At 38.4% G+C, this 23,459-nt stretch overlaps 1 protein-coding gene and 1 long non-coding RNA gene across 2 annotated transcripts in view; one reads left to right on the top strand and one right to left on the bottom strand.

The window, feature by feature from the left end:
• LOC126368536 (uncharacterized) overlaps nucleotides 1-23,459 on the top strand; it is a 56,927-nt gene that overhangs the window by 25,109 nt on the left and 8,359 nt on the right. The window lies entirely within an intron of this gene.
• On the bottom strand, nucleotides 365-23,447 carry LOC126368370 (protein argonaute-2-like). Its single transcript, XM_050012304.1, has 22 exons — nucleotides 23,315-23,447; nucleotides 21,449-21,473; nucleotides 19,992-21,049; nucleotides 19,251-19,427; nucleotides 19,050-19,138; nucleotides 17,920-18,019; nucleotides 17,111-17,231; nucleotides 16,675-16,814; nucleotides 13,135-13,304; nucleotides 12,215-12,308; nucleotides 11,780-11,884; nucleotides 10,104-10,231; nucleotides 9,457-9,571; nucleotides 8,926-9,090; nucleotides 8,439-8,546; nucleotides 7,703-7,822; nucleotides 6,748-6,837; nucleotides 6,399-6,527; nucleotides 5,488-5,597; nucleotides 5,051-5,150; nucleotides 4,111-4,313; nucleotides 365-2,784 (listed from the first exon to the last, which is right to left on the bottom strand). Exons 2-22 carry the CDS (start codon nucleotides 21,456-21,458, stop codon nucleotides 2,688-2,690), a joined length of 3,429 nt encoding a protein of 1,142 aa, XP_049868261.1. The 5' UTR covers nucleotides 21,459-21,473; nucleotides 23,315-23,447; the 3' UTR covers nucleotides 365-2,687.

Genomic DNA, 23,459 nt, shown 5'->3' with positions numbered 1-23,459 from the left:
ACGTTTGTAAGCTAAATAGGAAACATCAAATTTATGCTTACACATATTACTTATTTAAAAGGAATACCAACGAAACTGACATACCCTGTGTTTTCCAATTTATCCAAAACGATTTGATCATTTTATTGGAATATTTCTTTAATAATATAATAAAAAATCTCGATGCTTTTTGTATAGGTACTATCTACTCGTATACGGTACCAGTTGTTCTCCTAATAACAATACTAAAGAAAACTAAAATAAAGTCGTGTATTATTGACCAATTTTTGTACTATAAAAAATCGCAATTGAAAAATATTTTTTTTTATTATTTGTTTAGAGAAGGTTTTATCAAACTCTTATGACACCCTTGTAATGTAACCCAATAATAAAAGTATTTGATTATGTTAAAAAACAAAATTCGAAATAAAATCTGCCAAAAAAATGATCAACTCGCGACGGTATCGTATCCTAATGGTGCATAGAAACTAGAGCAATTATTTGTAACAACGTTTTTTGGCACAAAATAATTATTTTGGATTTATTGTCGATTTGCCTCCGATGGCATTAACAGAATATTTTTAATTTATTTATATCAGACAACGAGACCCACACAATAAACAGGGTGTTAGTGACATCGTAACGAAAACTTCGTGGGATGATTCGGATCACGATTCTGAGTTGACATCAAGTGGAATTTTTCGTCGCAAAAGTATCAAACTGAAAATAATAGAAAAGTAAACACTAACAATTTAATGAATTTTCCGATAGGAAATTCATTAAACTCAGAATTTATTATGGAATGAATAATCCCCCAAAGTTTTCGTTACTGTGTCACTAACAACCATACGTACTTGTACGGCTACCTGTGCGTATCGTAACGAATACTGAGGGGGATGTTTCAGCTCATGATTTTGAGTTAATCATCGCAAAATATAGAATTGAAAATATAAAAAAGACAAGAATTTCGAGAGAGCAAATTCCACTTGAATTAACTCAGAATCATGGTCTGAATCACCCCCTTAATATTCGGTACGATGTCACTAACAACCTGTATAGATACCTTAACCTAAGAGTATATATACCTAAAATCCATGATAGCCCTGGGGCCTTACTTTTGAATTACCCGTTTCACGTAGCGCATTAGAACTTTCATTTGCAAGATGAGACAGGTATATACTTTCGCACGTAAATGATGGCGAGCGGTTCAAAACTAAGTCCCCTATTCAGAAAACGCGTGACTTACACAGGGTGACCATTGAATTAATTCATATTTGGATAATAGATAATTGATATCACGTGGCGTGGTTTCCAGGACTTGTGTTCAGTTAATATAGGCTGGCCCCCTATTACACGGGACTTAAACATAGCGGCGTGGAGTAGGTGTGTAACTATACACCTCTACTTACCCTTCGGGGGATACAGTCGTGATGCTATGTATGTAACTAAATACTTTAGTTTTTTATTTGACTAAATGACGTTAACTACTGGCTGGAAATACATTAGAATCTTCGCTATTTATTCCTCCACTTCGCAACAACTTATTGCTCTAGTTTATATGCACCATAACATTCTTTATAAATATTTTCAGCTAATTACGAACGACTACGATTACAATTGTCGTTTATTTTTTCTTCACAAGACGAAATCTGTGGATTTTCTTTTATTTTCAGTTTTACATTTTTTTTACATTTTTCATTGATTTATTTGACATTGATGTTTTTTCAACATGCTATTTACAAGTACTTAATTAAAATTAATACAAAATCAAATAGTATTACCTAACGATACGTTAACACAAAAAAGTCATTTAGGAACTAAAAAAAAATGTCGTCTTAAAAAACCAAATTCTTTAACATAATATCAATTTAGATTTTAGAGTAATAGAAAACAAATACTTAAAAAGCGGTAGTTATGAGGAAGAGTTAGAAATATGTATAATATGTATATAAAGTAATTAAATTGTTGCAAGTCACATTTACTCCTGTACCTTGCAAAAAATTATACATAGAGCATAGAACCAAACAACGCTCGACTACTACTGGAGACGAAAGTCGAAACAATATTTAATTCGTAAAAAAAAAAAAAAAATATGAATCAACAATTGTAGAAAATCTTAACTACAAATAATGTCTACTATGATTAACTGAAACAATAAAATGAAACAATACACAATTGTACTGGATAAATATTCGTAAATATAAAATTAAAATAGAGGAAAAGTATTGAAGCAAGTATACATCTTCCTCAGGTCCGAACCGGAAGACTCCTGTATAACAATTCATCCAGTAACATTGGCAAGAATGTACTGGAAGACCAAGAAAGGAAACCCCGGAGTTTCAACTTCGAAATTTTCGAAATGGGAATGGAACATTTCGCAGTAGGCGCGAGTCCTTATTCACTGGGGGCTTCAGATAAAATGTTTTTACGTTGTTTTTTTTTTAGAATAGAATGAAAATAGAAATCCCGTATTTTTTTTTTTGGAAGAATTTTGGCTAAGCGTTCAGGGCATAAACGTCATGGCAGGAGTAAGGTGAAATATTTTTGGCTAGCAGTCTTATAGACTGGATTACAACTTAAAACACAAAAGCCTTTCAATTTATTTGAGTACGTCTTCTAATAGCATTTTTATGAAGGATATACTTATAAAGGCATCTCCAGTCGCGTCCGAGCGTGATTGGTCACAGTGCTCTAGTAGTGTAAACTGTTTACACGAAGAACATGCGACTGAACTCTAGCATTCTATCCAAAACCTTCAGCCGACGTGGATTCTGCTCAAGGTCCTCATTGTTGAATTTTTCGCCACTGCAAAAAAACAAGTGTTAGTGCTTCCGTACTGGACTGTGAACATAGAGTAAAGCATGGTATAAGACCAGGTATGCTCAATCCTATGACAAGCCGCCATTTCTAGCCATCGCTAGCCCATTGATGACGTAAGTGTTACCATTCTATTGGTATCCCCAACATTCCAAGAACGGAAATTTTATTATTGAAAATTAAGTGAATTACTGACTAATGTATTTAATTACTATTATTTATCACATATATAAAAATCATTAAAACTGTACGTAAATATTTTACTAAAAGTACAGAATTTCCTTGCAAAGTAAATTAAAAACATTGGTTGTGGATAGTTTATTTTTTACGAAATGGCAACGCAGAGTCGGATGACGTCAGCTGGGCTAACCTTGAAATGCTAGCTGTCAGTTTTGAGCATACCTGCGGGCCTAGCACCGTAAGCACGCGACTCTTTCTCGCCGCGACAGAGATCGTCTGTCTCTTTCTGTGCAGTACTGTGAGAGAGTGACGGGTGACGTATGTCGAGGCGAGAAAGAGTCGCGCGCTTACGGAGCTAAGCCCACTGGTCTTCTTATACCATGGAGTAAAGAATAATATTACGTATAGAACGGTAAGTCTCCGCACCTCACTTACTTTAATCTTAAATAGCCATAAGTCGCTAAGGAGTAAGAAGGAAAACGAGAAGCGAGTCTCGCTCGCACTTACGCTTTGCTTACGGCTGGGCTGGGAGCCTACAAAACCCATATAACATTTTCAGGTGCTTATCTACCCAGACATGTCGCAAAAAGTGACAGTGAGATTCATCATATTCATACATACATTCATAAAGTCCCGCCTATTTCCTAGCGGGGTAGGTAGAGACTATGGAATTCAATTTGCTTCGATCCTGGCCTACTTTTGTTTCCTCCACATTCATCAATCGTTTCATACACACGCGTCGTTTCAGAGTAAATTGTACTAAACCTTTTCAAATTATACTAATCCCTCTTCGTTCCAGGCTCTCGCGTCCGGGATTTGTATATATTATTACAGTAAAAAAATTTACGTGAGCGCCAAAATGTCATAATATCATAGAATAGTAGATTCAACATTTTTAAATTTGCCTTCAACAAGTTTATTCGTGATAAATACGCTGAATTGATTTCAGAAAATGAAAAAACTGTAATCTTGCGTTGACGTCATCAAAAAATAAATGAGTATTGTAATAACGAAAAAAAATCTTTAAACGGCTTTTATTTTGCTTTTCCAGTGACGATATGTATTGCAGCGCAATTTTGCTAATAAAATGTAGCGATTAAAAAGGAAGACGCTAACAGTATGTAAAGTACTTACTGAGTGAGCGACCTAGCCCGTAAGCAGGCCAGATGCGCGTAGTAGGTCGGAGTGGGGTAGGACACGGAGCGCATGCAGCGCGAGTACAGGTGGCACAGGTAGAAGGTCAGCTGTTCCACTTCGTCGTCAGGGATGCGGCCGTCATTGCATACTGCGTGGTAGCGCGTCGGACGCGCCGTGCCCTTGATGGCTTGGTGGGACACCTGCACATTTTTTTATTCTTTGTTATTGTAACCTTTAACAACCGCAGTAGCCCAATCTCCTTTCGTGTGGGTTGTGGGGTGGATTACTCGAATATTCCCAGTAGTCTTACCAGTTGAACTGCTGGGTATTTCCTTCCCAATAGACTTACTGAATGGTCTTCTACTTATCGTGTGGGTTGTGAGGTGGAATACCAAACTCATGTGGTGTGAGGGTTATTACTGAGCCGCCAAAGGCCCCTGACATAGGTCATGTAACGACTACATACTTACATCAGTAAGTAGTAACCGGGACCAACAGCTTAACGTGCCTTCCGAAGCACGGATCATCTTGCTTCCGGACAATCAGCGTTCAAATGCTAAGATTTATATTGAAGTGTTCTCGATGGCTGCGGCGCGGGGAGCGGGGTCCGAGCGGTGCGCTCTAGTCGAGTGGTGTCTCTGCGTTTGAAACTCGCCTATTTGTTTCCTATGTTCATTATAGGGATTCAGATCTTCTTTTGCCCATAATAAATCATACGAAACAAAAGAACTATAATCGAAAATCGACATCGCGTACATTCGAGACACAACTCTATACCGCCGTAACACCGCGCGATCTGGCCGCTGGCATCGAGAACGGAACAGCGGCCGCCGCGCCGCTTCCCGCGCCGCTATCGCCGCCGCGCCGCCCCCGCTGTCATCCAATTTGAGGCCTAACCATATTTACCAGCAGACGCTATCATTAGAAAGGATCTTACCAGGTAGAAGTCCAGTTCCCGGGCGTGAACTATGTGGGTGTCGACCACAGTGCCTGGCTCCACGTTATACGCCGCCTTTCGAGAGTCAGGGTTGAAGAATCTGCCAAGATACGAGATACATGAAATTGGCTAGTTTCCAACTAGTCAAATCAGTTACATTTTACCAAACGTCAAAACACGAAATTGCTATGGCGTTTGTAAGAAAAAGCACACTGTGACGTCACTGAAAAACGTGAACGTGATAAAATGACACTTATTATTACATGTCTTGATTTAAATTCATAATTAATTTAAATAGATAAAAAAAATCGTTTTTCGTCAGTTTTGGATCTGTCTTTCACCAGAATTTCATAAATTATCTTTAACCTAGTACACAATAACAGCTTCTAATATTATGAAATATAAGCAGATTAGTTGTATTTATTATCTATTATTACCTAGTATGATGTCGTTTTTGTACTAGTAGGAATAGTACTTCAGGTTTCCGCTGGGGCCCATTCAGCCTTTGGTAAGCCTTGTGGACTGCTTGCAATTCACTGTTCATCACCTGAAAGTAAAATTGAAGGAATATGATAGTAAACCTTAAAAAAGCATTTTATAAACGTTCTTTTTCTATCCTATCGGAATTAAAACACATAATGCCGGTCATCCCGCGATCATGGCACTTGCAACAGTGTTAAAATATCGGGAGTCTCATCCCTGATAATAACGCGGTAAGAACCTGGTATGTTTTGATTATGATAATAACCGCGAAAACCTCAGTGTATCCTATCGGAAACCCAACAAAATGTAGCGTCCGAGATAATCTTCCTTTTTTTATTTACTTTAGGTTTGCGTTTGGCCACTATTGTTTTTTTTTTTTTATTTAACTCAAGTAAGTCATGTCATTCTGTCAAAATACGAACAAAATCACGTGTCACGCATGTTTGGGAAAAAACTAACTTATCGATTTCGACAAAATTTATTGAATCGATCGATAATTTTATCATATTGGTAACAATGAGTCTAAATCCGACGCGCTTATGTACCTATTCACTCTAGCCTTGAACAGTTCAAAATCAAGTTCTTTATGTGCATATAACAACATAACATAAGCTCAAGAATATGTCCCAATTGGGGTAGTCAGAGGTACATCCATCGCAAGGTGAACTAAGTACCTATACCACACCGAGCTTTCCGTTAGACCAACGTAGGTAGTATGTGGTGAGCCGTGCACTTAGATAAATAAATAACTCATTGGTGCAAATGCTGTATCGGGGTTCGAACTGGCGCTTCCCTTTTGAGAAGCAAGCGGGTGTACCACACAGGATCATATTGACTTTTTTCTGTAGATACCTAGATATGGTACCTGAGCAAATTGTCCCTCTGAAACACCGTCGCGGAAGACGTAGATCTTCCTAGGGTACCCTCCCTGGGTCTTCGCATATACCCTCAGATGTTCCACCATCATATCTTCAAACTCAACGATCATCTCCTTCTGCAAATATGAGATAAATAACCTTATCGTATTGTATTAAATAACAAAAATATTTGAAACTTACAAGCACTGATGCCGCTTCTGGCTAAATAAAATGAACATCTATTGTATTTTAAAACCCGGAGAAGCCCTAAGCTCTCCCCATTTGTCCAGCCAAGTGGTTAATTCAATTTGAGGCAAAACTACAATAAGTCAAGTCAAAAAAATATGTTACACGTACCTTTGGAGTCTGGATACTGAGTTGGATGTTGTATATGAAGCATTTTGGGTCTATCGACGCTGTAACTGCTGCAATACTTGGCACCGACGTCTGGAAATAAACATTTGGGCAAATAAACTTTTATAGGTCGGATGATCTTACTCTTAGGTTCATGCTCAAGGGGGCAGGTAAGAATCCTAATAAGAGCCCTCAAGGGTTATGAAAACCAAACTCAACAAGCTACATAGAATGGAACTAACCGAGTCCCCTTTATGCAGATTCTGTTTAAACGGAAATGAGACGCCATTACACCTGCTGTGCAGCTGTGAGGCCCTCATACACACTGGGGGCCCTGTAATGGACCCCCAGAATGTCATGGAGTCCTCCAAAAAGACCTAATTGGTCTAGAGGATTTTTAATTTAGGGACTTTGTCACAATAGATCTCACAAGGTCGAACAGTTTCTTTTTCACATAATAAAAAATAAACTTTTTTTTATTAAAAAGATTTGAGTGCGTTTGACCACATATTTGAGTGCGTTGTGTGTGCGTTTGAGTGTGTGCCACCTGACGTTAAGCAGCGATGTTGTCTAAAGCACGCAAATTTAAATACCGTATTGTAAGCTGATCACCCGATCGGAAAGTGAGATGACCTGTGCTTCAGAGGGCACGCAAGCAATCAGTGCCGGCTACTATTTAATTATGTAGTCGTTACTTGAGCCATATCAGGGGTCATTAGCGGCTTAAAAGTAATCATGACACCAGATATAGAATAAGGAATAACACTACATATGGAACGGCAACTCTCTGCTCACCACCAGCGGCTGAGCAAGGTTTACCTCACCCTCTCGGTCTTACTTTAGTCTTCGGGCGTCAGACGTTTCACGTCACAGATGTGCGTGTACGATAACGTCAATGTGTAGTGTCTGTGTAAAACGAGGTTTTTTGTATGAAGGGTCCGGGGTGTGCTATAGTTACCTGATCAGGAGAGGGATGCGTAACATCGGCGCCTACGACCATCACACCACCCTCAGCGATACATCGCGGAATACTCTGTTTATCCAACGCCTGGTTGATCCCCATCAACTTTGAGTTCACCTGAAACAAACACAAATACTTCAGAATCTCTTCTGTATCTCGCAGCACTCTAAACAGGCGAGCATGCATGAAGACTTTAAACCTCGTAAAGCCGCGGTTTCCAGACACAATAGTAAAACAATGGAGTTTGGATTTTAAAAGAACTGTCGGCGTTACGACTTTAATGTGAGTGAAAGAAGCGTAAGGGCCGAATTACATCTGGCCGCACATCATCGCACTTTTATAAATACGATCTCAACCCACGCGCGTAATAACCTAATGAAGTGGGCAGAACTCCAAGTACGATCAGCGAAGGCTTTTGATGTGAAGTCCTAAGATGGATATGATGAACCTTATGGTGACAGGTTTAACCCCTCGCCCATAATGTGGTCCATCATATTAGAAAGTGCACAATCCTTTTGTCGGTTTTACGATATGCCTACGAAGACAAGAAGCTAAATGTGTTTTATGTTTTTTATTCAGTTCAGAACTGAAGCCTATACAAAGTACGTAAACAGATGTCTATTTCCCACTGAGGATTCATTTCCATTTTGCTTCAATCTTGACATACGTCCTCCAAATTCATTTTTTGTTTAAGAGTCGAGCGTTAGATTTCAATCCCAATTATGATACGAACCTTAAGCAGGATATTGCGAACTGTCTGTGGGTTCATTCGACGAGATGCCGTGGCTTCCTTGATACACTGCGTTAGTATACCAACATGTATCTCTGCCATTTGCTTCACCTGTGAAAAACATTGATATTTTGATCCTGGCACTGTACAGGGCTATTATCAGTGAACAGTAAACACACGTCTAAGAATCCAGTGACTTATATTTGAGAATGGGAGCGCTGAAAGCTCTCACCCGGTAAGAAATTTAAGCCAAAAAGTAAGTAAGACACCAGTTGGACGCGAACCTCGGCTCAAAGCGTCGTCTGAAAGGATCATATTTGAAAGAATTATTCAACCCTAGTGGGAGGATAGCGATAAGCGCTGAATGAGGGAAACCGTTGACCACGCTTGCGGAACCAGTATCTGGGCCACTTCTTCTTCATTATCAGGTGAAAATTGTGTCAAAACAATGAAAAAAGTACCTATTTCATATGAACATATAAGGTCTTACCTTGTGATAGTAATCGCGTCCTCTAGTCGGGACTATTATGATGAGGAACCTTGCCTTCCTGCTGAAATTCTCCAGAACGTTCTGGAGATCTCTCATATGAACGTTGTACATAGACACTTGCGGTTCAGACACTGACATTCCCAGTTCCCCTCCAACGTTTCTCATCTAAACGAAAGAAAATTAATTAACGAATAAACTCTTCATTTCTTAAACAAAGAAGAAAAAAGGAGAAAGAGTATTGATATTTATTTATTATCACAATTATATTTGTATTATTATTATGTAGTTTATGTACTTGTAAGTGTATCTATCTTTGTATTTTATTTTTATATCTACAAGTATTCATATGCTGCACTATCCCGCTTTAATATATAATATCTGTTATACTTATAGGTTGCTTGGAAGAGATTGCTACTTAGCAATAATGCTGCTTGTTATATCACCTAACTGATTATTTTAAGTGCAATAAAGCGTTTTGAGTTGTATTGTAAGTTTCATCAATGTACAAAAGAAATTAAAAGAAAATCTTACGAGGTTCAAAATTTGTTGTCCATTAGAGGCGTGTACGTCCAATTCGATCGCAATCAGCCCCCACGAAGACAGAGCTTCGGGTTTTAGAAGGCGATTAGCTTGCCACGCGCCCCTCCTGATAAAGAAATAACGAATATTACTGCAACCTATTAAACTTGTTACGTAATAAATTCGCTATTGACTACATTCCAAACAGATAGTGTTCTTTTATACCTCGCATGACATTAACTACCTGGCCGGAAAAACGAGGAGCGTTGGGGGTTGGAGAGTGCCCAGGGGGTTAAAAACGCCACATTGAAGCCATTCATCTAAAAAGCAATATTGCTATTTGACATTTCTTCGCATTGCGCACTTTTACATTGCAATATTGCTTGTTAGATGAATTGATATGATGCCTCTTTAGACTCCAGATCTTTTTCGATTTTTTTATGAACGTCTAGGGCCTTGTGTTGAAGTTTTTCTGGCAACTACTTTTCCTTGGCTAAACAGGTTGTGAAAAGCTGCAGTAGTTTTAGGCAGATGAGGCGTTCGACAAAAATACCTTTATGTCAAAACTGACGATTCAAAGTTAAACCATTATTACCTAATGAATAAAGATATTCTTGAGATTGAGTTTCAAGCGAAATAATAAAATAGAAGTGTCTTACGAGGGTCTGACTGGGTTTCCCCCGACGTCCAGAACAGGAGGTGTCAACACTTTAGCGTCGACTTGGACAAAGTTCTGTCCTATCTCCAAACCGAAATGTTTGAAGTCTGGATTCCTTGAATAGTTCATCTGTAAGCAGGTAAGTGTAAGTTACTCATAACATAGTACCAAAATGTACTGAATGTTAATGTTGTAAATGTATATGTGTGTCGTAGGTTTTACCTACATATTTTTTTTTTTATTATTCATCATCATCAGCCCATTATCGTCCCCACTGCTGGGGCACGGGCTTTCCCTATGGATGGAAAGGGAGATCGGGCCTTAAACCATCACGCGGGCCCAGTGCGGATTGATGGTTATTAACGACTGCTAATGCAGCCGGGACCAACGGCTTAACATGCCTTCCGAAACACGGGGGAGCTCGAGATGAAAACTTTTTTTGTGGTCACCCATCCTATGACCGGCCTTTGCGAAAGTTGCTTAACTTCAACAATCGCAGACCGAGCGCGTTTACCGCTGCGCCACCGAGCTACTCAATTTTTTTTATATTATTATCACACCTGTATCCCCGAAGGGTTTGGCAGAGTTGTATACGATACAGGGTGGTAGTGACATCATAACGAAAACTTTGTGGGATGATTCAGACCATGATTATAAGTTGATTTCAAGTGGAATTTTCCGCCGCAAAAATATGTAACTGAAAATAATTAAAAATAAAACACTAAATTTTTCATATTTTTTCCGACAGAAAATTCCACTTGATATCAACTTAGAATCATAGTCTGAATCATCCCCCTTAGTTTTCGTTACGATGTCACTAACACCCTGTATACACCCACTCCTCGACAGCTTTGTGGAAGTCCCATGAAAAAGGAGATAGCCTATTGGCATTAACACGACAAATTCCGGAAGCCACGTGATATCAATTATTTACCTACGAACCAAACATGAATTGAGCTAATCACACTGAGTATCATCGCATTTGTTGTATAAGTCTTGGAACAGTCTAGGTTTTCAACATTAACGTGAATAAGAATGAAAATAAAATTAGTTTATTGCCAGTGGCAGTTTACATTTTTCTTTAAGGACGAATTAATTAGGTAATTTATGAATACCTTGTGCTGTGATGGAACCATACCAACCAGCGCTAGTTTTCAGCCATTGCCTCTAAGTGATTGGCTGTCACCGCGAAGTCTCGTTGATACATAACATACATACATAAACAGCCTATATACGTCCTACTGCTAGGCACAGGCCTCCCCTCAATGAATCGGAGGGGGTATGGAGCATACTCCACTACGCTGCTCTAATGCGGGATGGTGGAGGTGTTTTTTTTTACGGCTAATAGTCAGGACCAACGGCCTAACGTGCCCTCCGAAGCACGGAATCATATTACTTTTTCGGACAATCTGGTGATTCAAGCCTGAAAAGTCCTCACCAAACAAAGGACAGTCTCACAAAGTGATTTCGACATAGTCCCCATCGGGAATTCAAAATTATTTATTTTCTCCTCAAACCCGGACCTCCAGATTGTGAGCCTAACGCTCTAACCACTAGACCACGGAGGCTGTTACTAGACCACGGAGGCTGTTACTAGACCACGGAGGCTGTTACTAGACCACGGAGGCTGTTAACCTCGTTTATAACACAAATAATCAAAATAGAACAGTAACTTACGTCGGAAATAACTTCCTCAATTTTCCTCTTCCGTTCGTTTGGCGGTGTAGCGGCTTCCTTCACCATCGTCGATAATTGCATATCGTTCAATTGCTTGTTCTGAGCCTAAAAATATACGAGCACTTATTAACTTCATTTTGTAAACACTTAATAAGACATTCATTTCTTTGTTCAATAACTATTATATTTGATCACAATTAATTTAAATTATATCTTGTTTTAAGTAGTTTAATTACCTTATTTTATTTTTTTAAATTTCATTCTTTTTCCGTATAATTCGAATAGCTCGTTCCTACAATCGAATAATTCGAATACCTGCTCAGTATTTAAATATACGGTTTACAAACGCCATCTTTATACACATCTATACTATAAAACATTATTGGATTCAAGTAATATTTTTCGATACAAAATTCATATTACTATGATACTTACTTGGCCATACGACACTTCAAGCAATTCCAACGGATAATAGATGTTTCTGTCTCGAGGGCCAACAGACATGCAATTTTGGTTGGGGTAGCGCAGTCTAAAAATATAATTACACAAATATATTACACTTACATATAATTTGTGCAAACTTAACCTAATTTCAGTTTTATAGCTTTTAAACTAGTGTTTAATTTACAATAAGCGCAAGAAAGGGACAAACTAGTTTTTATCGTGTCAAATTAAGTTTTAAATTAACGAAAATGAAGAACCTTTGATCATTATTAGTTCTGATAGATAAGCGGACCCCATGAAAACAAGATAACTCTAAGGACACGATGATGATGATGATGTATGTACAATCAAAGAGCAAAAGTTCATTCACTGAGCCCAGCGAATTATTTGTAAACAGTGGTGAAATTATGAACCATTAGTTGTCATAATTATAAAATTAAAATTTACGTTTTTGTAGGTGTATTTGGTCTATTACAGAAACGACATGTAACCTGGAGGTTTGAAGTGCAAACAGTTAATTTATTACTTTGCAAGAAACTGATTGGACTTTTGCAGGTTATCGTACAAAAGCAAGAGACGCTCAAAGTGGACACTAACGGCCTCCGTGGTCCAGTGTTGAGCGTCGCGTCAGGCTCACGACCCGGAGGTTCCGGGTTCGAATCCCGGTTAGTGGGACATATCACAATCACTTTGTGATCCCTAGTTTGGTCAGGACATTAAAGGCTGATCACCTGCTTGTCCAAAAGTTAGATGATCCGTGCTTCGGAAGGCACGATAAACCGTTGGTCCTGGTGACTATTTTTACTGTTGTAAGTAGTCGTTATATGAGCCAAGTCAGGGGCCTTTGGCGGCTCAATAATAACCCTGACACCAGGGTTGATGAGGTTGGTGGATTACTCTATAACACTCACCTGATATTCTTTATCTTGAGGAAGTAGTCCGCAACAGTCATCTCTATTTGCTTGCCATTAGGATCTGTCATAATGAACTTCAACTTATTTGGAGGGTCGACGAGTTCATTACAAATGAACTCGCGTTTCTGGCCTTTCTTCGTTGTGTCGCCACCGACTGTAGCCATAACCTGATCCAAAGAAACAATACAGATGCTTATAGTGCTAGACGAAAGATATATTTTTTATTTATTGGTTGTACATAAATGCAGGGTGTTAGTGTCATCGTAACGAATACTGAGGGGGATGATTCAGACCATGATTCTGAGTTAATATCAAGTGAAATTTTCCGTCGCATTCTATACCCCTGTATAGAATGCGTTCAGTTGCTTAGGATTCCGAACAATTCTAAAAGTAGTCTATAACCTTAAAAACGTACCATGATTACAGTGATATATATCGTCTCTTTCGTATTAATCTATATACCGTTAGCGCGAAAGAGACATATCTATCCCTAGACGACGTACAGTCATAAGCAATATAATGTACCCACTTTAGGACTCTGTCGCACTAACATATTTGACATTTAGTGAGACTCACAGTTCAATTTGTCAAAAAAGTTAATGTGACGTGGTACCAAAGTGTATACATATTAATGCTCGTGACCGTACTGTCCTGGGGCCTGTTTAATAAAACTTACAATTGTAAATTACAACGACAATTTGATGTCCATTACGTAGCTATATGAAACTGCAAAATATTCGTGGTCACATACTCCGCAATGTACATCAAATTGTCATTGTAATTTACAATTGTAAGTTTTATTAAACAGGCCCCTGGTCGTGCTGTCATTCAAGTCATGATACATTATAAGGAGTATAACTCCCCATTAATATAATATAGAAAATACAAATTCCAAAAGAAGAATAATCTACTATTAATATACTAAACATTTATAATAGCTCTTATATTTTTAACATTTTTAGAGGATGAGATTAAGGAAATTGGAATGTCTTAAGGTGATGCGTTTCAGTCAGCTAGGTAACGCTGCGTCAGCAGATGGCGTTACTTCTGCAGTTTTCGTATTTTTTTCCATTTATTCGTTTAGTGTTGAGTTCTGACCCAGTGAAATGTTAGGTGGCGAAATCTTACATACATTATCTTTAAGTTAAGCTACAATTTTGAAGTATTTACTGCAGATATCATATTGAAACATTGCATCAAAAGTTGGTGTCATTTCAATTTGTGTAAAAACACGAAGCTGTCACACACACATGCGAACTAGGTTAGCTATTAAAAGAGATGCATAATTTGAAGTCTACTTCTAACTTCTAAATGGCGCATTTGGTAAAGCAATCGCCGCCATTCTTAAGTTTCACGGTTCAAACCCAAGTGCATGTTTTAATTGTTTTTACTTTTTGTAATTTTTTTTACAATTGAATTTGGCGAACCCGTCTATTTGTTACGGAATTTTCAAAAAGTATCACTTTTACCAATAATATTATAATTATACAATAATGTACTTTGCACTAAAGTACCTTCCGTAATTTCCGTATTTTTTATTTTGTAAAATTCTAACAGGCATTAATCGCATCAGTGAACATGCGGCTAACTAAAAAACTACTGAACGGATTTTCATACGGTTTTCACCAATGAGTAGAGTGATTCATGGGCGTGCTTTAGGGTATATAATTTATACAAGTATTTTTTTTTTTTTGTATAAAATGGTTCAAAAATGATGATGAATGTCAAACATAATTATCGTTACAAATATAGCCGACTTGGAGCTTTCGGCGAAAACACTGCCTGAGCCCATTGAGATATAACAAAACAACGTATGGTTGAATTGTTCCTTTTTTGTAGGTCTACCGAAAAGTCCACAATATGTCATAATAATTATATTGTGTATAAAGAATTGTGTATATGTATTGTATGATTTTACAAATAACGATCACAGTACAGTAATAATAAGGTAGATTTTTCCTAAATTGCGTCGGTTCAAACTTTGTCGCATCGCGTTTGAAAGATGTAATAGCGCTTCAGGACGTCCCGCAAGCACGGCGCTGATGTCGCAGTATCCGCATATAATTATTATGACTTGTCATTTAGTTCCAATAAAATCCGCGGGACTTCATACGTATGTCAGTGACAGCTGGTGATAGCATGCGGGACACTTAGCAGCTAATCGAATTCTATGTTGTTTTCGCGCCCAGTCCAGACGACTTGCAGCGCATTTCTGGACTTATATTTACGCGTGGTGTTTATTGTTAGGTTAGTTAGTTCAGGTTAGGACGTCTTTTTTTAACGAGGACGTTAGGCTGGGACGTATTGAAGTAGTATTTCCATATATACGCGGCCTGAAATGGGCTGTTTCGGGGACCTGAACTGGTTGCTGTCGAACTTATTATCACGTTTTCTTGATTAAAATTCATAAATAAGTCAAATAGAAAAAAGAAAAAAGATTTTCGTTAGTTTTAGATCTGTCATGATGTCTGTGATGTTTGTTTATTATACATAAGAATTTCAAAATTTATCTTATTTTTTTTCCCAAAGGGCAAGGCAAAGGGAACTATGCCCATACAGCCATGTCTTGTGTTTTTTTCTTGATGATGATTAATGAAATGATGAAACCTAAGCCCCCACCCTCGGAGCAGACTCCTACTCCGAACCCCAAACGAAGTAAGCGGCTTGTTGGCGCAAAGCGAAAATAGATAGGTACACTTTGTTTATTGAATATTCCGATTTAATAATACTATCGGGAATGTTTTCCGACTAACTTAATGTGATCATTAACCACAAAACACCACTTCGTATTGATTATTTAGATTATTCAACGAAGAAATCAACCTTCCCGTTCCCGTTTCCACCAAAAAGTCCGCGGCAAAGAGAATATAAATAAATCTGTATGTTGGATGGAAAAACAATTAATTAAAAATGACTACTATTTAGGCCGGCAAATGCAACAACTTTTTTTTTGATTTGGTTTTCCCCGAAGGGTAAGGCAAAGGGAACTATGCCCATACAGCCATTTCATTTTATGTATTGATTTTTTATTATAATATATGTCCTCTTTTAAAACACGGTACTTACCCATTATTTAAAAATGTTTAAATAATATGCGTTAAAACAAAAATATTTTTCCAATATTCCTTTTCTCAGATTGTAGTATTTTTAGTTTTTTATTTATTCTCTTCATACAAAATCTCTTTATAAATTGTCACTGACATTCTATTACACTTGTCAAGTAGTCAAAGCCTTTAGAGAAAAAAAAACTATCACGCACACAAACTAACATTGACACCTCTACACGCTCAGCAAATACACTGTAATCTGCACCACTACAAATGTAGAATTGATCAAAATTGAGGGTCTGAAATATGGTACTTCTCGTATTCGGACCCTAATTTTTTGTTAGTTTGCGAAAATAATACACCAAAATATTACTATTTATCGGTTTTATAACAATATTCCTCTATCCGTTTTCCTGTAGCACTGCATCAACTTTTGTATGGAAAACGAATCACCTTAAGGTTTCGAAACTCTATTAAAAATCACACTTACCCGTAATCCTTTCACGAAAAGTTGGAAATTCTCCACGCCACGACCTCTCTGGGTTTTTATTGGATTATAAGGGTCCAGTCTGAAGTCTTTCACCACAGCATCAATCAAGGGCTGTTGCTTTGGGAAACCCTTATGAGCCACTGAAATAGAAGACCCAATATTACCACGTAATCCATACTAATAGCACAACTGGTCACTGCGTAGAAAACAATTATTTTACACAGACACTAAACATTGACATTGATTGTACACGCGCTGTGTGTGTAACGTCTTACGGCCATGCGATTGAAGACTAAAGTAAGGCCGTGGCGGGGGGTGAGGTAAACCTAGCTCAGACGCTGGTGGGGAGCGGAGAGTTGCCGTTCTGTACGTAGTATTATTCCTTATTCAATGCTAATAATAACAGTTTTAAGACTTACGATATGAGTATACAAACCATCAATATTGACGAATGCTGAAGAAGTAAATATTGCGGATTGGAACAGACCGGTCCACATTTCAAGGCCATCTCCCAGGTTAATCGGATTGGTAGGCCGTTTGAAAAATTGGCGACCAGCCTGCAAAATATACAAAATTTTAAAAATACTTAAATTGGGCCTGGTCGCATACGCATGAGACTGCGAAAATGGTAGAGGGTCCTAATCTTAGTAAAAAAAATATATATAAACATTTCGTCGGTCGAATCACGTATCCCACAAACCTTTGGGTTTGGGTACACCAACTTTAGAATCAGATTTATAAAAAGTTAATACTTAAAATTTAATGCTATTTTCGGGTTCATAGTAGACTCACGTTCATCACTTTTTGCGTGATATTAAGATCTACTGGATTATAGGATAAATACAGAGGAGGCCCAAAAGTGGGATGCATATTTAAATACTTAATGGTGCTAATTCCTGCAGACGCCATCTAATTTTAAGTTATACCTGTCATTTTCTTATCCGTTGAAAAAGAAAGGGACGGGTAATCGACAGGCATAAAATTTATGGAATACCTACACGTCAATTTTAAGCAGAAATCTAAAACAACCGTCTAAAAATTTTACATAAGTAGGCCAAAAACCCGACAGAATTAAGTAGACAGCACCTCAAACGGATTGCATACCAGGGAGATGGCTATTTTATTCGCACGGTTTATTCATTCATTTTAAAATTAACTTATTGACAATCATCCGTCCCTTTCCTTTTAGACGGATAAGAAAATGACGGGTATAACTTAAAATAAATTAAGACCATTGTTAAATACCTTAATGTAGCTCTCGAGCGTGCCCTGTCTTAGGATGACGTCAACGCACTGTATAGCTTCCGTCGGAGGGTTTAACGATGTGCCGCCAGTTTTCATGTAGCTAAAACAAAAAAGAAATAGATGCACCGATGACTAGACACCGATTAGTCGGCCAATATCATTGTCGTTGACAACTCAGCGTAGAATAAGTTAGCTTCAAAATATACAAAATATATGAAATAAGAACTCAGTCGACGTGTCAATTAACATACATAAATAGCCTATATACGTCCCACTGCTGGGCACAGGCCTCCTCTCAATCAACCGGAGAGGGTATGGAGCATACTCCACCACGCTGCTCCACTGCGGGTTGGTGGAGGTGTTTTACGGCTAATAGCCGGGACCAACGGCTTAACGTGCCCTCCGAAGCACGGAATCAACTTACTTTTTCGGACAATCAGGTGATTCAAGCCTGAAAAGTCCTTACCAAACAAAAGACAGTCTCACAAAGTGATTTCGACGATGTCCCCATCGGGAATCGAACCCGGACCTCCAGATCGTGAGCCTAACGCTCTTACCACTAGACCACGGAGGCTGTTACTAACGTGGACGTGTGGACGTGTCAATTGTTTAACTGAAATACATTCTTGCTTGTAATGTGAGTAATCAATACATCTTTATGTGCTGTCCTGTATATAATAAACGACAGAACAAATAAACATTCACTTCACGTCATCATCATCATCAGCCCATTAACGTCCCCACTGCTGGGGCACGGGCCTTCCCTATGGATGGGTAGGGAGATCGGGCCTTAAACCATCACGCGGGCCCAGTGCGGATTGATGGTTATTAACGACTGCTAATGCAGCCGGGATCAACGGCTTAACGAGCCTTCCGAAGCACGGAGGAGCTCGAGATGAAAACTTTTTTTTTTGTGGTCACCCATCCAATGACCCGCCTTTGCGAAAGTTGCTTTACTTCAACAATCGCAGACCGAGCGCGTTAACCGCTGCGCCACCGAGCTCCTCAACGTATTTTCAAGTAAATATCACATATGTTTATCTACAATATACAACGCGTCATTTCTAATTTATATTGCATGTTACAACGATAAGAAATCCAACGTATATTTATAAAATGCACACACTTACTTCATTATTGTGGACAAATCGACGATACCTGTCGCTTTGAAAGACACTTCGAAATTCATCGTTTTTCCATTATTATCCAAAAACTCCACCTTAATAACAAAAAACAAACAGATGGAATTTCGACTCCGTTGCTCGTGGCCAAGTCGAAAAACATTATTGGAGACATTAAAAAGCAGGGTATTTTTATTTCAACATACTTACAGGAATGTTCAACCGGTCCACCTGTGGGACATTTGGAAGAGGTTGCAAAGCGTAACAATTCTTCATCTGATCAAATGCAATCACGTGATTAGGGAAGTTCTTTTGCTTCGCTATTTTGAACGCTAACGGTATCATTTTCTTAGGGCGATCCGGTTTAAATGACACGTCGTAACGGTGCTGTAAAATGTTCATAGTAATTAAGAATCATTATTGAATCATTGTTATTTTTTAAAAACACAATTTATAAATTCCCGGCTTTTAAGTATTTGACAGTAAAGCAAATTTCAATCCAATCATTAAATCAAATTCGGTACTTCACAGTCGGTGCTTTATTGGTAAGGTGATGCAAATAAAAGTCGGTTTTATTATAACAAGTGAAAAAACAAAGTAGGTACGGTCACGAGTACTAATATGTATACACTTTAAAACCATGTCACATTAACTTTTTGACAAATTAAACTGTAAGTCTCATTAAATGTCAAACATGATAGTGCGACAGGGTTCTAAAGTGGGTACATGATATTGCTCATGACTGTACCTAGGAATTGAAATCTACTGCGGCTCATAATGTTTTCCTTCTATTTTCACGCCATTAGTACACAGGTTTTTAAACATTATAAGTAGGATCAGTTGCGCGTGAAAGCAGTAACAAAAATCATCATGAAAAGCGATGATAGATACATAAGGTTTCTGATGCGGTTTGTGTGTTGTGGTTTATGTATGATTATTGATTATACTCACTACTTTCAATGGTTTTATAGTCATCGGCAAGTAGTTGGTGATCAGCTTAGTCGATATGTAACGCACTCCGTTACCAGGGATCTTGTGAGGTATTCTGAATCTGTCACCAGCGGCGACAAGCTGCTGTTGTGATGGAGCTGGGGCCCGCTGAGCAGCTGATGGTGTTGGTTGGCTTGGCCCCGCGCCTGGAGCTTGTGGTCGAGCCATCGGAGCCTGTCCACGCCCTACACCACGGCCTCGAGGCTCCGACATCCGCGGGAACCCAGACGGCGACGGAAGGGCAGGTTGCCGAGATTGAGCTGGTAACCCTGGGAAAGTCGGCGCCGCGGCTGGCTGAGGACTCGGAAGCCTCGCAGGTCCAGGTTGCCGTGGGCGTCCAGGTTGTTCAAAACCAGGGTACCCTGGTTGGAACCCTGGCGGGGCAAATGGTCCCACAGCCTGCGGTCCAGCCTGTCGATAACCCGGCGGTCCAGCTTGTTGATAACCGGAAGGTCCAGCCTGTTGAATAACCGGCGGTCCAGCCTGTTGATAACCCGGCGGACCAGCTTGTTGATAACCCGACGGTCCAGACTGTTGAATAACCGGCGGTCCAGCCTGTTGATAACCCGGCGGACCAGCTTGTTGATAACCCGATGGTCCAGACTGTTGAATAACCGGCGGTCCAGCCTGTTGATAACCCGGCGGACTTTGCGGTTGTTGTCCGCGACCTCTTCCAGCACCCCAGGCCGTTGGCGGAGCAGGAGCAGTCACTGCGTCGGTGGGAGATAGCGCAGCAGGTGCTGGACCGGTAGCTGCTGGTGGGTGCTGTCCAGCAACTTGTGACTTCTTCTTACGTGGTTTGTTCCTGCGTTTCCCCAAACCTAAGCCTCCTTCATCATCGTCTTCCTTCTCCGGTGCTTTCACTGGTTCCTTAGGAGTTTCTGGAATTGGCGCAACAGCCTCTGGAGGAGCAGAAGTTTCCCTAGATGTTGAAGCCTCACTTATAGACAATGTATCTAGAGCTGGCATAGGCTCCTCTTTTTCTGCTGATGCACCCTTCTTTTTATCTTTCTTCTTACCTAAAATATAAACAGTATTTTAACTCATCATTAAATACTAAATAAAAGTTTAAAAACTAAAACCCGACTACGGAAAAATCAAGCTCTAAAAAGTATGAAACAAGAAAGTAGGTAGGTATGTATTTCTCTGAAATTCTTCTGAATAGTGATGTTTAGGAGACAGCTGTGGTCGTACGCCAATCTGTCCTAAAAATTTTATCACAGAATACGAATTTCAGACAAATATACCTATTTTCTTGTTTCATACTTTTTAGATTGTGATGTTTCTGTAGTTGGGTTTTAGTTTTTTAACTTTTATTTTTATTTGTATTATTTTGGGGTCTTAACAAATTAAGATAACATGCTTCCGATACTTAACTTCACTTCAGCTTAGACCTTAGAGTTGTAGTAAAAACTTACCTTTCCCCATTTTTCACGCTGTAAGCTGAAACAAAGGGAATGATAAGAACATACCAATTTTTTTTTCAGTTTCAAAATTACTTCAGCTTTTCTCATGAAATACAATCATACAGTAGGGACCATGGATAACTGATTTATAGTGTTGTTGCTCCTAATAATGTCAATGTTGGTTACACAATCATTATGTTTAAATACATGTAGACTTGCCTCGAAGAAATTGCTGTCGAGCATTAAGGTCACCCTTATGCACTCCTTTTATGTTATGTATAAATTGTTCTGTACTTGTGCAATAAAGTAGGTAATGATTGATAGATTGCCCTAGTAACATAAAGTAGGTAAGTATATCTTTTTAATATTGAAAGAAAGAAAGAAAGAAACATTCAGCACTTAGCATTACACACACATCACATTGTACATTTAGCATTAGTATTGCACTTTCTAGTAAACAAAGAACCAACACTATTTCAAGAAACAAAGAGATTAGAAGGAAATTATTCCACCAAAAACTACATGGAGGAGAGGTTGGTTGGCAGATCCAGTATCTGTAATGGCAAATCTTGTATATAAATACTGTACTGTGTCTCTTAAGAATAAAAATCCCTGAACAGTATGGTGTAGAGCTGTATATTGATCTTTTGTAAATTGATGGTTTGATTATCATTAAACGCAGTAAACTATGAGGCTGGCATAATCACCAAAAGCGACTCAAGCCTCAATAAAAAATTGATAAAAAAATAAACTCAAGATTTTTCATGGCATTTAGTTAAAAGAGATAGGTACTTTTAAAGTAATGGTCAACAATGCTGCATATCATCATGGACATGTCTTAGATCCACTACTTTTTTAATTCGATTTTATAATTTAATAGCTCTAATAGCTTTTCTCTGTATAATAAGGTGCAGTAGATATTAGTAATGATAATATGGTAATAAATCTATGTAGGTAGGTATATATGATCTAAAAATAATAACTGGAAATCTTCATCAAGTCAACTTGTTTTATGGATACACATAAACCTCTACCATAATGGAGTCAGCTGAGCCACAAGTAATCAGACATCTTGCACCTACTAAATCCACACTAATACCTATTATAGGTAAATGCGAAAATAACTCTGTCTGCTACATTTTCATGCTTAAACTGCTTAATATAGATGAAATTTGGTATGGACATAGTTTGCGATCTAGAGAAGGACATACTAGGTAGGTACTAGTTTTTATCCCAAAAATCATGTCCAAGGGGACGATAAGGGGATGGAAAATATATCGTGCCGCGCGCGATAACCGAAGTCACCGCTCCCCATTTGTCCAGCCAGATAGTTAATGCCCGAGGCAAACCTAAAAAGCACAACAGACAAAGAATATGATGAACTCATACCATTTTCTTTTGACAAGTAGGTATGATCAAGTTATTTATAAAACTATATAGGTACGCAAGTGATTTTTAATATGTGCGTAGATTACTCATATTGGACAAAAAGTCCTTTTGCTTCTATAACATACCTGACCGCTTCCGTTATCAATCAATAAATGACCATTTTTAGATTGCAATGCTATAGAACATAAATTAGGTATAATATAAGAAATAAATATAATATTCTCATCTGACGAAAGTATTGTGCAAGGTTTACAATATGGCTATACACTTGATCCATTTTCATGCCTTGTTCAGTGGACGACTAATGCATAAACCCATATAAACTAAGGCGATCTAGTAAAAACCCCTGAAATAATAAGTATTACGTACACGTAAAGAAACGCATGAAATGGTAAGTAAAAACCTCTCTAGGAATAAGAAAATAGACAACTTCCCTTATAAACCGCTATAATAATAATTATATCAAGTAAATAAACAAAGAATACTTACAATATGTGATGTTACAAGGTAATTTTTGGAAATACCTAGTGGAAGTTGTTGAAGAATAGTTCACTCGATTTCTCTAGAGCAGTAGGTAGGTATAAGCCGCGCCATTAAAGAAACGAATCGAAAATGGCGTCACTCATCGTTCTCT

Source organism: Pectinophora gossypiella, chromosome 7 (assembly GCF_024362695.1).
Source record: "Pectinophora gossypiella chromosome 7, ilPecGoss1.1, whole genome shotgun sequence".
NCBI lineage: Eukaryota > Metazoa > Arthropoda > Insecta > Lepidoptera > Gelechiidae > Pectinophora > Pectinophora gossypiella.
Note: the sequence above shows the minus strand (reverse complement) of the source record. Positions and strands in the feature narration are given on the sequence as shown.